This window comes from Palaemon carinicauda, chromosome 27 (genome assembly GCF_036898095.1).
Source record: "Palaemon carinicauda isolate YSFRI2023 chromosome 27, ASM3689809v2, whole genome shotgun sequence".
NCBI classification, from domain to species: Eukaryota; Metazoa; Arthropoda; class Malacostraca; order Decapoda; family Palaemonidae; genus Palaemon; species Palaemon carinicauda.
Window position 1 is genome coordinate 91,173,740 of NC_090751.1, and position 17,828 is coordinate 91,191,567.

The following is a 17,828-nucleotide window of genomic DNA, read 5'->3' on the forward strand; positions in this document are numbered from 1 at the left end:
TGTCATGTAACCTCTGTGAAGCTGCTTTGGTGTGCATTTTTAATCTGCCATTTCCTATGCATGTGCTTCAACTTTAGCTTTTATCTGAATTAACTTGTATACATGAAATAGGTTACCATTGGATTTTTTTAAATGTTTATATATAATATATATAATATATATCACTCCTGGTAAAGCTTTAAGAAGTTGCAGTACAAATATTAGTCTCATTAGCATGATTTTTTAAGCAGTTTATAAAGGTATTCAAATATAATGGAATTAATTCTTGAGCCAAATTTTTCATTTAGTTTAATCTGTTGCTTAGTAATCTGACATATTTGACTTGCAAAAGTTTACATAAAGGCTTAGACCAAAATTTAGCTGTTTTAGTACTCTACTAATAAATCTCTCCTACTTTTGTTGAAACTTATTTTGTACATTGCAGCTCATTCAGCGAGCCAACAGGATTGAACTTTGCCACCTGGATGGCATTCAATGTCCCTGGTATGATTATATGCGTCATCCTGGCTTGGGTCTGGCTGCAGGTCCTTTTCATGGGTCTTTTCAGGTAATTAGTGAATAGTATTTAGAAAATTGCTGTTAAGAAGTTTTCTTCTAATTTATTCAGTGTTCTTATAAAACACCAAGAACAAAATGTACAAAGACTATCGTAATTTGTTTTTCCAAAATTTTAGTAATCTCTTAATTTGGGGGATAAATGTCGGCACTGGGGCCTGTGTAACTATGGGAAAAAGATACTTTGAAGCAAAAGTTAAGTAGGACATAAAAAATAGAAGCAAGCAGCTACATTAGATTAAATAGATGGATAAAAAGTAGGTGAAGCTATAGGTAAACTGTTATTATTACTTGCTAAGCTACAACCCTAGTTGGAAAAGCAGAATGCAATAAGCCCAGGGGCTCCAACAGGGAATATAGCCCAGTGAGGAAAGGAAATATGGAAAAAAAATAAAATATTTTGAGAACAGTAACATCATGAAAATAAATATTTCCTAAATAAACTATAGAAACTTTAACAAAACAAGAGGAAGAGAAATAAGATAGTGTGCCCAAGTGTACCCTTAAGCAAGAGAACTAACCCAAGACAGTGGAAGGCCATGGTACAGAGGCTATGGCACTACCCAAGAATAGAGAACATAGATTTGATTTTGGTCTCCTTCTCCTAGAAGAGCTGCTTACCATAGCTAAAGTCTCTTCTACCCTACCAAGAGGAAAGTGGCCACTGAACAATTACAATGCAGCAGTTGACCTCTTGCGAAAAGAATAATAGTTTGGTATTCTCAGGGTGGTCAAGTGTATGAGGACAGAAGAGAATATGTAAAGAATAGGCCAGACTATTCACTGTGTGTAGGCAAAGGGAAAATAATCATAACGAGAGAGAAGGATCCAATGTAGTACTGTCTGGCCAGTCAAAGGACTCCCAAACACACTGCTACAAATAGTCTTTGGTAATGACATGATGCACCCTATGAGGTGTACTACTTTTATCTTGGGTTCCATAAATATGAAAAACTGCATTCTTGCTGTTAATGGAAAGCCATACCTTGTATTGCTACCTCAGGCAGTGCACTGTAGACAGTCTTTGCAGCCTGCCTGCGCTGTCGACATCAGTTGTTTTTGCAAGCCCGCCTGAGCTGTCGACATCAGTTGACTTTGCAGCATTCCTTCTGGCCCTAGATGTTTTGCTTTGTCTTGCTTCACCTCTTTTCTCTTTCTTGCCAGCCAAACTGCTTGATAAAAGTCATAATACAAGTGGAAGGTTTCTCTCCCCACCCACATGGTCATGACATGTCTTATGGCCTAGATTCAGAAATGCAAACTCTTCGACTGCATATCCAACATACAACAACGACTGCATTTGCTGGTTTTTGTTGAAGCACCACCACGGCGCCACCTAAATACTTTGTTCATTATAGATTTTCTAGCCAGTGGAAAACTGGTAAATATGACTTTGTATGTGTTAGTTTCAGGCAGCTTCTTGAAGTGTAATTTTGTGGGTAATTAAAGAAACTTTAATTTTGCTTAGATTATTACAAATCAGTCGCTTCAAAAATTTAGAAGAGAACTTTTTATTAGAATAATCCTATGCATGTAAACATAGCTGTTCTTTTTGAATTGCCAAAAGAATTTAGCCCAATACACCAAAAAAGGGTATATTTTGAATAAAATATCTCATCACCTATATTAAGTCAAGTGAAGTTTTGAGTAAATTCTAATAAGTCTGATTTTGTCCCTTTTTTTTTTTTTTTCAAGTATTTTATATTTAAATTATTTTTTCCTGTAAGTGGCGAATGGCTTTATCGGCCTGGAGCCTCTTAAGTATAAATTTTATGATCCAGTCCACTTCAATCTATTTGCAACTGTTCACTTATTTTTTCGAGTTGTACATAATACAGTATAAAATATCTTCAGATAATTTTCAAAATATACAAATACTCGTCGTTGGCGCCCACTCGTGTCCGAGTATTGGGTTCTGTCGTTAGCCATCAGCCTCCTATCAGAAGAAGGGTGGAGGAAACGACAGAATGCCAGTAGCTGGGTATATTGTTTTGGGTGGTCGTGGCTTTGCAACGGCCACGCACACACACTTGGCCCACATCGTTTTCACCGCGGCTCAAAACATATGAGACAGGCGGCTTCTCCGATGTTGGTTGCATCGGGCTGCCGGGTTCTTATGTCAAGGCCCGCCTTGTTCTCTGCCCGATAGGCATTGCCCTCTTCCGCCGGCGCTGGGAAGCTCCGCCGTTGGGGTCTTGTTTGGTTTGGTTTGATTTTGGAGTTTTCCTTCTCCTAGCCTTTGCCTATCTGAAATAAAGGAGAAGGCCTATAGGGGTCCAGTCTTGGTCTGGTCTCTCAGAACTGGCCTTAGCGGTATGGTTGAGACTGCCAGGGTGGATAAACTACCCCACCGCCATTGCTCAGCCCATCATTGAGACACTCAAGCCCCTCTACTGCAGCAAAGTGCTGGACCATCAGTGCTAGAATCCTACTTAAATAGATTTAATCCTTAAACTGCTAAAAGAAAAGTTGTGGTTACTTTTTACTTTGGTTCCAGATAAGCTAATGAAAAATTACCTTTGATATTGCCAGAAAAAATATTTATGCTAAAAAGCTCAGTCCTTTTTATACCCGATTTGGTCCTTGTCCTAACTCTTAAATAGGTTTGGGCTAGACTGATATACCAGTACAGTAATTTAACTTTAGCATTTGTCAGTAAAGAATTGTTGGTATTCAGTATATTTTAAAATCTCTTCCTTGACAGTACTTGATATCAAGAGATCATATCAGCAATTATGAACAATAATCCTCACATTTCAGCAACCTTGAAAATCTTATTTTCAGAAAAAAAAGCCCCATTCAGCAGTCTACACCAGAGCGAACAGCTGCAGTGAAGAGACTAATCAACCAGAAATATAAAGAACTTGGACCAGTGACCCATCACGAAGCCACGGTCCTTACACTCTTCATAATATTGGTTTTGCTGTGGCTCTTCAGAGCCCCAGAGTTTGTCCCTGGTTGGGCTTCATGGTTCAAAGAATCTTTTGAGGGAATGTAAGTACAGTATGCTGAATATTTTTAGCAGTGACTTTCTGCTTCTTGGAGGAAATTAGAGGTGGAAGGCATAAAATTCAGATGCAAAATCATAGAAAACTCCTGCTGACAATTATGTAGATAAGACAATCGTTAAGCTTACCAAACGGTACGGAATATTATCAAAATATTCAAGATTTGAAAGTAACTGCTAATGGGCATTGTTTTGACTCTTGGATGCAAACACTCTGGTTTTCATCTACTAAATCTCCATTACTTTCTTTTCCTTCCAGCTTGCTGTCCAACCTCTCAAACTTTCCCTTCATACTGAAACTGTGAGGCTTTCTTGTTGGGGTTATTGAATGGCCTCCCTGGCCATATCACTGGATTCTCTTGCCCAAATTACTAAATAAAATAAAAGAATATAAATTTTTATAACCTTACTTATTTCTGGTATGAAAATATATAATTCCTTACTCCAAGCCCTGTTATACTTACTGTGTTCCAATTAGTATAATGGTCACCATCTTCATCCCAACCATATTCATATTATTCAGTCTACATCCCAACCATATTCATATTATTCAGTCTATCTCCTTGTATTTTCTTGGATAACTATTTCTATTTGAAGCATCTCCTCAGCCAGACACTTTCCAAATCTCCTTCACTTTATCATGACACCTTATTCTTTTACCCCTCCCACCCATAAAAGATTCTAAAGTCCCTTTTACTTCCTCCCCTTCAACCATCCTTACTACCTACACATACAGTACATAAATTGTCTTGGCAAAATTGCATACTTCGTAGTTTTCACCATCTGGGCACTTCTAATTTTGATTTTCATCTGCTTTTTCCAGAGCATGATGCTCAAAATCCACCTCTGCAGTCTCTTATGTTTGTTCAGTTTTGTTTGTAATATCAGTAGTAGCTAATTTATTCTTAAGTTTACTTGGCATTCTTTTGTTGCTCTCTTAAATCCATATTTATCCTTTGATTAACCACATGTTCACACCCTCCCTAATGGCATTAAGGACATCAAGGTATTAGAATCCTTTATCCTTTCCCCTTCCAACTTTACACACTATAGCCTATTTTACCCAAAATTATCTTCATACACAATTCAAGTGTACCTTTTCTGCCTTTTTTGCTGTACATGTAACCACCAAATTGTTGCAAATTCCCATGGATATTTCTTTCTAATCTTTCCACTCTGTAAATTCATAATCCCAAATTGAACAGGGCGAAATGCTTATCTTTGCTGCTAACAAATTTTAAGTTCATACATTTGATATTTACCAAAGGCTTTCATTACTGTTGTCCTTCATCTCTAATAAAACATCCTGTTCAACTTGTCCAACACATCTATTGCAGTCTTTCCTAAAACTGCCTAACTTTACCTTTCTTGGTATCCTCTCAAATGCCTTGTCTTGGTTGAAAAATTCAGAGCTTACAAAGAGTATGATTAAGTTAGCATTCCACCCAACAGTTATGTTAAATATATTTTGTATTTGACGTACTTATCAAGACTGATCTCTCTTGTTTTTCAGTGAAGTAGACGATGCTACTCCAGCAATGTTAATTGTTACTCTTCTGTTCATATTACCAGCAAGATTAAATTTCTGGTGCTTCAGAAATCCTAAAGGTGAAAGTTTACCTAAAATAAGTTTGACTTGTATGAAGTGAAGTAATTTTGATACAATACTACAGTATTTTAACATGTTGAGATACTTAAGTGTTATTGTACTTTATAAATTTTTTATTTCAATGCAATTGCTCCTACCCAAACACAAACCTTCATTCTTTAATTGGAAAATTTTCAGCAAAGCTAGTAGTAGCTTGGCCAGGGCACAAGCCACCAATTGAGATACAGTAATGCCTCGACACGAAATTAATTGGTTCCGCAGTGGCTTTTGTACAGTGATATTTTAGTCTTAGAGTTGCCTTTTACATGTAAATAGCCTAATTCATTCCAGATCCTATAAAAACTCCACATTAAAAAATTATGAAAAGGATACAATAACTCAACCATTGGTTACCAATGAAAGAAATGTATAATTAGAGTGAACAGCAAAAATACAACTACAAATACTGTATGTGGAACCTTAACTTTGGAGTCAGGTGATGTCCGAGAGCGAAGTGGTGGGGCGGTAGAGGAGGATACAAACTGCGGAAAATGCTACACACTCCATCTCAACATGGACGTAGATCCTCTTCCAGGAGAAAAGTCTCTCCCTTAGGTGTTGCTGCTTTGATGGCTTCCTTCTGCTTCAGGATAGTTCCTATCCCAGATGGATTTCAGCTATATTCCTTCGCAATCGCACTTGATCGGATGCCAACCTCGTACTTTTTTATTTCCATTTTCTGCTCCACAGAAAGCATAGTCCTCTTCTTTCCCTGGACATCAGCTACTTTCTTGGGACCCATGGTTAGTAACGTAATTTAATATTACACATGATTCAGTACAATACAGTAGTTATGAAAGCGAAACCACAAACGCTAGTCAATGCGTACGATAGCGCTGCCAAAACAAAAAGAAAAAGGAATGCCAATGCGTAGATGCATAATGGGATACAATACAATAAATGTGGATCAATAGGAGAGTAGGATCTTGTGGTGGCATCTAGCATCTGAGTAGGGAGATAACAAATGGGAGTGCGGGAAGATGAAGAAAGTACGGTCTGGCGGTGCTTATTCTACAATCAGTCTCGGACATGGTCGGGCTCTCGTAACCTCCTTTTGTAGTCCAAAACATTTTTCATGAAGCCTTAAGATTCTTTGTTTCGCCGAGGGAAAATTTCATAAGCTGTTTTTCATGTTGAGTGTGTACTACCGTTAATTATTGGGTCCTTTGACTAGGCAGACAGTACTCAATTGGATTCCTCTCTGGTCATGGCTCATTTTTCCTTTACCTATACACACACACACACACACACACACACACACACCAACTAGTCTGGTGTATTCTTTCCACATACACCTGATAATAACAGAACAGAGATTACTAACCATTTCACTGAAACCTTGGAGAGAGTACAGTATAAACAATGAAATCTCACCTTTACCATCCTTTTCCATTTTTTGCATAATTTTTTCTTATTTGCCTGATTTGTAGGGTTAATTTTACCATAATTAAGAAAAAAACTAAACTAATTTGGTGGAAGTCATATAGTCAGTATGAAGACCTGTGATTACTACGATATATAAAGTAGTAAGGGAAGAGATAGAATTTGAGAAGCACTTATTTTTGGGTTAAATTGCACTGGGGTCACAAAACAGACTGTTGAGGCAAAAATTGTATGCATTTTGGAGATGTCCCAAGTCACCTAAAGTGGTATGAATTTGTCTTGTCCTTGGAAAAACAGCATTGATCTCCCTTAACTACTGCTCTGCTATTGCTCAGTGGCTGCTTTCCTTTTGGTAAGGGTAAAAGACACTTTAGCTATGGTAAGCTTATCTAATAGGAGGAGGACACTCCAAAATCAAACCATTGTTCTCTAGTCTTGGTTTGTCCCATAGCCTCTCTATCGTGGTCTTCACTGTTTGGGGCAAGTTCTCTTGCCTGAGGGTAGACTTGGGCACACTGTTCTGTTTTCTCTTTATCTTTATATTAACATGAAAGATCTGTTTTAATGTTAAACTTCTAAAAATATTTTTTCTTTTCATTACTTCTCGTAGTTTACTACTTGTTTCCTTTCCACATTTGCTATTTTTCCCTGTTGCAGCCCTGGGCTCAAAGCATCCTGATTTTCCAACTAGTGTTGTAGCTTTGTTAATAGTAGAAAATATACTCCTATTAAAGTACTCGGGTTTGCATAATTATGAAAAAGATTACACTAAAAATCTGATACTCATGAAATTTAATGTTCTCTCAAATTACAGATCCTGAAGCCCCTACACCATCTCCAGCCTGCATGAGCTGGCAAGTTGTCCAAGAGAAAATTCCATGGGGTGTCGTGCTTCTGCTTGGTGGTGGTTTTGCAATGGCTGAAGGAGCCAACAAATCCGGACTTTCGGCATGGCTTGGAGAACAACTTGTGGCTTTCAATGTAATGCCCAAAGAGGCTATAGTATTTGTAGTGTCTTTAATGACAGCCATGCTAACTGAAGTAGCCTCCAACACTGCAACTGCCTCCATTCTGCTCCCAGTGCTTAAGGAAATGGTGAGAAAATCTTCCGAGTTATGAAGTACTTAAAATTTTTCAGTAAAGTTTTGATATGGCATTTTCATGTGGTTTAACCATCTTGTTTATGCAAGATGTCCCTGTAGAAACTTTGGTGTAACTATTTTTTTTATTAGTGTTTGGCATACATAGATTCAGTTGGTATTGAATAAAATTACACTAGATATTTTTGAAGTTGGGCACTACTTTGTGATGAAAGGAAAGCTTAATGAAGAGACTCTTGATACTCTGCAAATTACTTAATACCAGCACTACTAAAGATGCTCAACTTGAAGCAGTATGTGACAAATGTTTTCTAGAGGATGGTTCCAAGTACTGTTACAGTATGATTTCATTAGTTTATTCTTACACGAATACAATCCCTTAACCCTAATACGAGCATGATTTCATCCAAGCTGAAACTCTGCTGAAAATGATGTCTGTAATAACTGGCAGTTAAGTTCTGCCATCCTTGCCAACACAGAGTATCCTCTTTGATTAAAGCTGCAGAGCAGTATGCATGTTATCTGCCCTTGACAAAGCTTTTTTTTTTTTCTTTTTCACATTGTGTGCATTTGTGGAGGAGCATCCACAAGATGACATGTGGGCCTGCCTTGCAAAACCTGGCACCTCAAGGAAATTGATATGACAGTTTTTGCGACATTCAGGTTATGGCTGAGACCATAACCTTAAATCTCGTCTGCCCTGTGTAGAGTTCATTGGAAAAGTAGCAATGGTGTTATAAATCTAAGGGAATCTTAATCTCCAGTTCTCATTTCTAGCCCATTTGTTCCCACATCAGCAACTATGGAGTTAAAGCTATTTACATAACAACCTCTCAATCCTTGTGCTTTGGCAAAAAAAAAAAAAAAAAAAAAAAAAAAAATTGCACAAAACTGGATCCTGTGGCTTATTAGCTAGAGTAACTTTCTTTCTACCACATTATTAACCTCGTGGGTAAATTATTAATTGTGGCCTTATGATAACTAGATGGAATTATGTACTATTCTTCTGCATTCATTGTAATGCAGTCACTAAGAATATAAGAACTTTTGTAGAGATAGGACTGATATGTGGACACATTTGGTGAAGTAATACTTTCAAAATGCTTAACCTATTTAATTAAATTTCATACTTTAATCTTCTTGTGTTTTGGAGATTTTTGTGCTCCTTTTATTACCTTTAGACTTTTAATTTACACCTCAGTATATATACTTAAGTGGGTGCAGGATGGTCATTTATTTATTGCTCATTAAGAAATCACTAGCTTAATGCTCTCAAAGATCGCCCCCCCTTTTTTTTTTTTTTTTTTTTTTTTTTTTTTTTTCTTTTTTTTTTTTTTTTTTTTTTTTTTTTTAGACTGATTACATATGGCACATTCCTATTTTCCTAAAATCTCTTGTGGTTAAAGGTATATACTATACAGTCTTATAACTCATCACCTGTGACATCTCACCAATAGCATATTTCCTAATGAAAGCCCTTCTAGCACATTTAACATGTTATCCAAAAAAAAAGCCACTTAATACTTAGTGAGCTGTTTTAGGCAGCTCCTACTCTTATAATTTTGGTATATATTTGAACCCCCTCCCCCTAAAAAAAATAGCTGAGTTAGTGCTTCGGTTTTCAGTACAATATCAGAACACTTGGTATTTTCAGTATGTTACCCAGGCTATTTATTTAATTGGCATTATTCTCACTCGGCATTTTTAACGTACAGTATACTGTATTGAATCTATAGAAAACAATTAGTTTTAATTTAAAAATTTACTCTTATTTCCACTAACTCGTCTTGATAAGTGTTCAGACTCGCCATCTTTTTTTTTTTTTTTTTTTTTTTTTTTTTTTTTTTTTTTTTTTTTTTTTTTTTTTTAACGGCAAATTTGTGCCGTTTGTCATTACAATACCAAATCCCTAGACATTGTGCTGTACTGCATAAATAGTCCCACTTTCAAAGCTCTGGGGTTATCAATTCTCTTCGGGTTGTTGGACTATAATTCAGTTGTGGGTGTTAGTCTATTTTTTTGAAATATGAAAAGAGAAATGCCAGAAATCACTACCAATAGCACACTATCAGAAAAAAAAAAAAGGAAAATAGCAGTGTTGCTGAAAAGTAGTGTTCCTTTAAATGGGTTACAATTGTTGGCCTTTTAAACCAACTGGGTGGGGCTACAATCCATGTACGGCTTAAATTTACTTTGTTCCAACACGGTTACTTAGAACTACCTTCTTAGGAGTTACTGGTAACTCTACCTAACCGACCAGCTTTTTGTATAGTTTACCCTCTTTCCGTTTTCTACGGGATCAACCTCAGGCAGTGTGATACGTGCCCTGAGGCGACCTGGGCTCTGGCAGCGTGCTAGCTCAGGTCGAATAGTCAGTAAGTTTCTGGTCGCGACGTGATCAACATCTCGCCGCGCTCTCTCTTACCTTGTGCGACCCTTTGTGTCCCCGATCCTTTGTGCTCCGCGTGTTACCCCCGTATTTCCCTTTCACTTTCCCTTTGCCTCCTTGTGTCTCTGGGTGTATTAGCATTGCGTTTTGGATCAACCTGAGATTGATCCCCACTCCTTGTGCTCCACGTGTAGAGGAAAGTGTGTTCCCCTGCCTCTACGTGCCCGGAGTGTCCTAACTGGAGTGAGATCCATTGGGTGCTCTTCGGGACTAAGAAGAAGAAGGCGGCGGCTAAGAAGTTGCCTAAGGAATCCAGGGTCTCGTCGCCTGTGGTTTCCCCAGAAATCTCGGCAGACCGTAGCTCCCGTCCTTCTTCCCCTACCCAGAGTAGGGGACGAGGTAAGTCCGTTGCGGGGAAGAGGCCCATTGCCCTTCCCCAAGAGTCTGATATTCCTGTGGGGGAAGTGTCTAGTGTGGGGCAGGCAAGTGTGGGGCCTGAGAGTAGTACAGGAGTGTAGGTAGGAGGTGAGGTCCTGGTGCCCGCAGGTCCCGTCTCCTCGGAAGATCCTATGTGGGGGAATCCAAGTGTGGATTCTTCCCCAGCATCATGGCTTATTTCAGGTACTTCAATCGCTCCCTCGTCTACGCTACCCCCCGTGTTTCTGCAGCCTCCCACACCTGGGAAATGGTGAGGATTTCCCCCCGCAGTCTTGGACGTTTCCTTTAAGAAGAAAGCCAAGAAGAGCAAGTCCAAGGAGTGGGTGAACAACACAGTGCACTGGAGCGAGCTATTTAAGGTTACCACAGCCACGGCCGCTTCCGGGTGGCTCCTTAGAGCCTTGCCTTCTGTGCCTCATCCTCCTACCTCCTCCTTCGGACCATTCGCCCGGCAAGAGGGGTCGAACCAGGCCCCCCGTGTAGTGGCCTCCACTTCTTCTTCCCTTAGGAAGGATGTAAGTCTTATGAAGGAAGGCTTATTGTCGACCACGGGCACCTTGGAGGCCTTCCTAAAGCACCAAGGGCGCCTGTCGGTCCGCATGGATCCCCCCATCCACGGGGTCCCCCGTGGAACAAGGTACTCCCATGACGGATACCTTCGTCCCCACGGGGCAGCCCATACCACGGGTATCTTATGAAGGAAGGCTTAGCGTCGACCACGGGCACCTTGGAGGCCTTCCTAAAGCACCAAGGGCTCCCGTCGATCCGCATGGATCCCCCATCCACGGAGTCCCCCGTGGAACATGGTACTCCCATGACGGATACCCTCGTCCCCACGGGGCAGACCAGTTCAGCGTTGCCTTTCCTACCGTCACGGAGTACCCCCGTACGGAGGAACTGGTGACGGGTGGAAGGAGGGGAGTGCTCGTCTGACAAAATCTCCTCCTACCGTAAGGTTCTGGCCCTAATTCGTTGACACCACCGATTAGACGAAGCTAAGCCCTAAGCCCGTCAACCCTGTGCAACAAAAGCCTTCATTGTCTCTCCCTCTCGCTCCGGACGTGAAGTTGGGGATGGAGAAAATAGATAGCTACCTGGCAGGACTGGCAGAGGCCCCCAGAAGCCAGAGTTCCTCCAGGCTGCTTCCAGGGCTGAAGTCTCAAACGTTTCTACCTCCCAGTAGGGCATCGCGGCGGACCCCGTGCGGTAGAACAGCAGTGACTTCACTGAACCAGGGAGCCTCGGAAGACAGGGCCACCACTGCCCCCGTGTGCTTTTCCCCATCAGAAGCCCCTATGATGGAGGACATGGCACAGGACCTTGTCTAAGTTCCTCCTGGTTGGATTGGTGGTCTTGCGACTTGGTGGGGTTTCAGGCGTCCCATGACCTCTCCCTTCCTGACAATCAGGCCACGCTGAAGGAGCTAGTTAGTTCGGGAGGCAAGGCCTTTAAGTTTTTGTCGTCCCAGTCCCTGTCTACGAACTGGGTACTTAGAAAGAGGGATACTGTACTTAGTAAGTTGGTGGGGAAGTTACCGGACAGAGAAGCTAGGAGACTGAGGAATTCCTCCGTGTGGGGAAACGACATTTTCCCCGTCAAATTGGTGGAGGATACGATGGAGAAAGTGAGGAGGGTGAGAGACATGGACCTTAGGCCCCCCCCCCCCCCATGAGGAAGCCTGGTTTTAGAAGAGCCTCAGCGGACGTCCCTCACTCCTCCCAGTCCGCCCCTTTGCTGCCTCGAAGAGACCCACCGTCAGCTCCTTGGCGTCAAACCTCTCGGCAGCCCACCCGTAGGACCAACGTAGCCCCTCAGTCAGCCTTCAGACCCTTCTACAGTAACTCTAGGAGAGGTCGCTCTGGCCGCTCCTCCAGAAGGAGGTAGGAAGAGAGGCCCCCTACTCCTTCAGGAGCCCCTAGTAGGGGGATTCCTCAGACATTTTTGGCAAGCATGGCGGGATCTCGGTGCGGATCCCTGGACGGTGACAGTCCTGAAAGAGGGCTACAGACTCCTTTCTTAGAAGAGCCTCCCCCTCTCATCCCAGCCCCTCGGGCCGAGTGGCTGGTTCCAAAGGACCCCTTGAAGAGGTCGGCACTACAAGAGGAAGTAGTGTCCATGATCGCCAAGGGAGCTTTAGAGACGGTGGAGAACCCCCGCCCGGGTTTCTTCAGCAGGCTCTTCCTTGTGGAGGAATCGACAGGAGGGTGGAGGACGGTCATAGATCTCTCAGCCCTCAACAAGTTCGTCTCAAAGACGGACTTCGAAATGGACACCCCTGAGACAGTGCTAGCAGCCTTGAGGGAGGGGGGATTTCCTCATGTCTCTCGACCTCAAGGATGCCTATTTTCAAATCCCCGTGCACCCCTCCAGCAGGAAGTTCCTCAGAATCAAGTGGGGGTCCAGTGTCCTGCAGTTCAAAGCCCTATGCTTCGGCCTTTCGACGGCCCCGCAAGTGTTCACGAGGGTGTTCACCACGATCTCGGCATGGGCACACGAGAAAGGCATAAGACTGCTCAGGTACCTGGACGACTGGTTGCTGCTTTCTGCCTCAAGGGAACAACTGAAGGAGCAAGGCGTTATGTTGCTCGTCCTCTGCAGGGTATTAGGGATCACGGTCAACCTAGGGAAGTCCCAACTAGTCTCCAGCACCAGAATGACTTGCTTGGGGATGGTCCTGGACACCCAGTTAGTAAAGAGCCTTCCCCTCAGGGGAGAGGTTAGCCAACCTGGAACATATCCTTCAACCCTTCCTGACAGGACAACCCAGGAGGGCCAAGGACTGGCAAAGTTACTGGGTCATCTGGTTTCGCTGGAAAATTAGTACCGCAAGGGAGACTCGGGCTCCGCCGGTACAGTGAAATCTGAAGGAGTCGTGGACCCAAGGCAGGGAGCCCCACAAAATAGTCCCAGTCCTCCCGAAGACGGGAGAGACCCTTCTTTGGTGGAACATCAGGTCAAACACAGAGAAGGGAATGCCCTTCGCCCCCGATCCCCCGGAGATGCTGTTGTTCACGGAGGCATCGAAGGAGGGTTGGGGAGCACACCTGCTAGGGGAATCGACAAAAGGACAGTGGTCCAGCGAGGAGGCGTCTCTCCATATAAACATCCTGGAGATGATAGTGGTTCTGAGGGCGTGTCGACAGTTTGTACACTTCCTGCGAGGAAACACTGTGGCGTTAATGTGCGACAACGTCACAGTAGTGGCGTATGTAAAGAAACAGGAATAGGGAGGCATGAAGTCAAGGGTCCTATGCGCCCTAGCCACGGAACTGTTAGTGGGCGACAGGAGAAGGGATAGAACTGACGGCAAGGTTCATCCCAGGAAAGAGGAACGTGATGGCCGATGGCCTCAGCAGGGCGGGTCAAGTGATAGGTTCAGAGTGGACCCTACACCCGAAGGTAGCTCGGGCAGTCATCCTAATGTGGGGCTCCCCAGTGATGGACTTATTCGCCACACGTCTGAACGTCCAACTCAGTGTTCTGTTCTCCGATCCCAGACCCGTCGGCAGTGTTCGAGGACGCCTTCCAACATCCCTGGGACGATCTTGTTGTATACGCCTTCCCTCCCTTCAATTTGGTCAGGCAAGTGTTTAACAGAGTGAGTGTCGTCCAACCGGTCGATGACTTTGGTAGCGCCCTGGTGGCCGGAGAGAGACTGGTTCTCAGACCTAAAGAATTAGCTCTTCGTCCTACTTCGCTGCTTCCAAACAGGCCAGACCTCCTGCGTCAACCTCTCTTTCACAGGTGGCACGAAAACCCACGTTCCCTCTGCCTTCACGCGTAGAGGTTATCGAGAAGCTCCTGAAGAAAGAAGGATACTCATCGAGAACCGGGGCAAGGATGTCGGGTTATCTACGGCGTTCCTCGGCAGTAGTCTACCAGGCAAAGTGGGCAGTCTTCGTGAAGTGGTGTGCGTCAAAGAACATCAGGCCCTTAGGGGCGTCAATCCAGGGTATTGCAGACTTTCTGGTGTACCTGAGACGACGTGGGTTCGTCCATTCCGGCCATCAAAGGAGTTCGAGCAGCCCTAGGTCAAGTCTTCCTTCTTTAGGGGCATTGACTTGGGAGCCTCAAGGCACATCTCTATGCTCATCCGCAGTTTTGAACAATGTTCCCCCCAGGAGGTACAGGTTCCGCAACGGGACCTAGCCAGAGTTCTCAAGGTTCTGTCAGAGCCACCCTTTGAACCTCTCAGGGACGTACTAGACAGAGAAATCACCCTTAAAACAGCTTTTCTTTTAGCCCTGTCCTCGGCGAAAAGAGTTGGTGAGTTACACGGCACCTCTTACGAGGTCTCACACTCTAAAGGGTGGAGAGAAGTTACCTTTAGGTTCGTCCCTAGCATTGTGGCGAAGACATAGAACCCGGCGTGTTGGGATCCTCGGTTTGATGGTTTTTTGGTGCCAGCCATCCCTCGCTCTGACAACCCAAAGGATCTACTCTTATATCCCGTGAGAACAGTAAGAAAATATCTGGAGAGGACCGCAAATTTCCGCCCTCAGATCAAAAATTTATTAATCTCAACAGGCCGGGTGAAGAAACCGGTTTCGAAGAACTCTTATCTCTTTCTGGCTGTGGCAGGTGATAAAAGAGGGCCTACGTGGCTTCTGGGACTCCTCTCCCAGGAAAACCAAGGCCACATGATATTAGAGGTCTGAGCACCTCCCTGGCCTTCGAGAAAAACATGGCTGTGGGAAAGATCCTGAAGGCTGGGACCTGGTCTAGACAGTCCACCTTCACGGAACACTATCTCAAAGATTGCTAGAGAAAATCCTTGGAAAGGTTTTCCATTGGCCCAATCATTTCGGCCCTTCAAGTGATCTAAGGTCATAGCCCCAGGGTAATCGGGGATGTTAATGCCAAGAGACACTAGTTCCTTCCTTAACCTTACCCCCCTTTCCTTCCTTCCCCGGACCGTCCAGGCCAGGAAGATGTTGAAAAGACCTTAGTCACTTGAAGGAACGCCCTTCAAGAGGACGTATATCGGAGTTGGTTTTGAAAAGGTAAGCCATTAGACACTAAAGTGAGTTTTTTGGATAGTTTCCCCTTCTTTACGTGCAGTTTTCTAGTGGTCGTGGAACCAAGACCTCCTTAGAGGTTCCCTATCTCGCGTGCTTCCCCGTCGACTTCTGATCCCTGCAGGACACTCCCACCTCCTAAAGTGTAAGTCTCCTAAGAAGGTAGTTCTAGGTAAGTAAGTGTTGGAACAAATCTCAAATTTTAAGTAATTTGTATTTTTCCTAACATCCTTCCCCGAGAACCTGCAGGATAGAGTAGTACCTGTTCCAACGAAACTTACTGACGATTCGACCTGAGCTAGCACGCTGCCCTACCCCGGGTCGCCTCAGGGCACATACCACACTGCCTGAGGTTGACCCCCGTAGAAAACGGAAAGAGGGTAAACTATACAAAAAGTTAGGTAGTTACCAGTAACTCCTAAGAAGGTAGTTCTAGGTAAGTATGTTAGGAAAAATACAAATTACTTAAAAATTTGTGATTTTGGCTAAAGTTGTATAGTAAATATGTAAATTGGCTAAAATCTTAATTTTGATGTTTGCTATTTGGAGGGTATGGTACCCCTGAAGGCTATTAATACACATTAAAGGTATGCTGACACTGTAGTTTAGAGTAATTTGCTCTTTTAATTTTAATGGTAATTGTCAAAGGCCAAATTCCTGTAAGGTGTAGACCAAAATGGGAATATCTTCATTTTGTATGATTTTAAAAGTTGAAAAATCAATAGTGTTAGTACAAATTTTGACACCCAATTCCATATTTCAGGCTCTCAACATCAATGTAAATCCACTGTATCTAATGTTGCCAGCAGCTGTGTGTTGCTCTTATGCCTTTATGTTACCCGTTGCAACACCACCAAATGCTATAGTGTTTAGTGCTGCAAACATGAAGAGTGCAGACATGGTAAGTAGTTATTTCACCGTGGAATGGCTTGATAATTGCTTGCTTGATCCAGCTTCTTTAGTTGGAAAAATAAAATTAATCCATTATGAATATAACTAGTGTAATAATTACTTCTGAATTGCATCAGTTTAATAGCTAATATGGCATGTACAGTAATTGATTAATTTAAAGATGAAGATGGGTTTATCAAGGCTACATAATAATGCATTTCTCTATTTTCAGATGAAAGCTGGATTCCTGATGAACATTATATGTGTTGTAGTGATAACAGTGATGATTAACACCTTGGGTGTGGCATTGTTTGATTTGCAACACATGCCTCCTTGGGCAAATTCAACTATTTCTGCCTTACATTGAAAATATTGAAAATATCTGTAAAGTAACAGGTGTACTTCTAGTTTAATGTACCAACCAATGTGGTTAGGATAAATGGAAGGGAGGAAAATACTTCATTCAAACTTGTGGATGAACTCTGTCGACTTACCTTCAAGTCTTGGGCTCTAAAAAGAATTAATGTAATAGTCTGTCTCTTGAGATTCGGTAATTTTGTGTTCAGTAGAATCCCGTGATTTCTTACACATCAATATTGAATTACTATTGACAGTTTGGCTGGCCAAATAGTAAATCTCCAGAGTCCTAAATATGGAATATTTATCAGAAGCGATATTAGTTTCAAAATTTCAATTAATGATGACTTTAAAAAAAATTATCTTGCTTATAAGGCTGTATATAACTACTTAAAAAGTCTACCTTTACGAAAGGAATTTAACCTTGAAATACAGACAATTGGATTGTTTTTAATGTAATATTAATGTAACTTTTTATTGCCAATACTTTTTAGAAAAACTTTAAAACTGCTAGGAAAATGCTGTTAACACTTAAATTAATTCATATTTATTTTTTACCGTTGAATACCTATAGATGTCCTTAGAATACTTATAATTTTAGTTTTAATATTTATACAGTAAACTTAACTAATAGATGGTTTAGGGACAATATTAATATTATCTTTTAACACTTCTGTGTATAAAAGCAGGATTAAACTTCTTATATTTGATAGAATATCTTTGATAGATGTGAGATTACAGAGATGAATATGTGATTTTTAAATAAATACATTTAAAATACAAGTAAATTGTACTGGGTATGCTATGGTCCTTGGATAAATCCAATTTATAGAAAAGTTACTTACATTGCCTTCTTACTAGAGGTGATGTCCTTGATAAAGGCCTTAAACTTTAGGATTCTATAGTACTAGCTAAGCTATAACCCTAGTTGGAGAAGCAGGATGCTATATGCCCAAGGGCTCCAACAGAGAAAAGTAGCTAGCGAAGAAAGGAAACTGAATAGTGCCCAAAGAGTGGAAGACTGTGGTACAAAAGGATATGG

The 17,828-nt window shown here is 42.1% G+C and overlaps 1 protein-coding gene across 8 annotated transcripts in view; it reads left to right on the forward strand.

The window, feature by feature from the left end:
* LOC137620797 (Na(+)/citrate cotransporter-like) overlaps positions 1 to 17,574 on the forward strand; it is a 158,571-nt gene extending 140,997 nt beyond the window's left edge. For all 8 annotated transcript variants that reach the window (XM_068351237.1, XM_068351236.1, XM_068351243.1 and 5 more), the window contains 6 exons: positions 425 to 547; positions 3,340 to 3,549; positions 5,076 to 5,170; positions 7,408 to 7,688; positions 16,302 to 16,439; positions 16,662 to 17,574. In XM_068351237.1, the coding sequence (XP_068207338.1) occupies positions 425 to 547; positions 3,340 to 3,549; positions 5,076 to 5,170; positions 7,408 to 7,688; positions 16,302 to 16,439; positions 16,662 to 16,796 (982 nt within the window). In that variant the 3' untranslated portion in view covers positions 16,797 to 17,574. The remainder of the gene's footprint in view (positions 1 to 424; positions 548 to 3,339; positions 3,550 to 5,075; positions 5,171 to 7,407; positions 7,689 to 16,301; positions 16,440 to 16,661) is intronic.
* Positions 17,575 to 17,828: the final 254 nt, after the last annotated feature.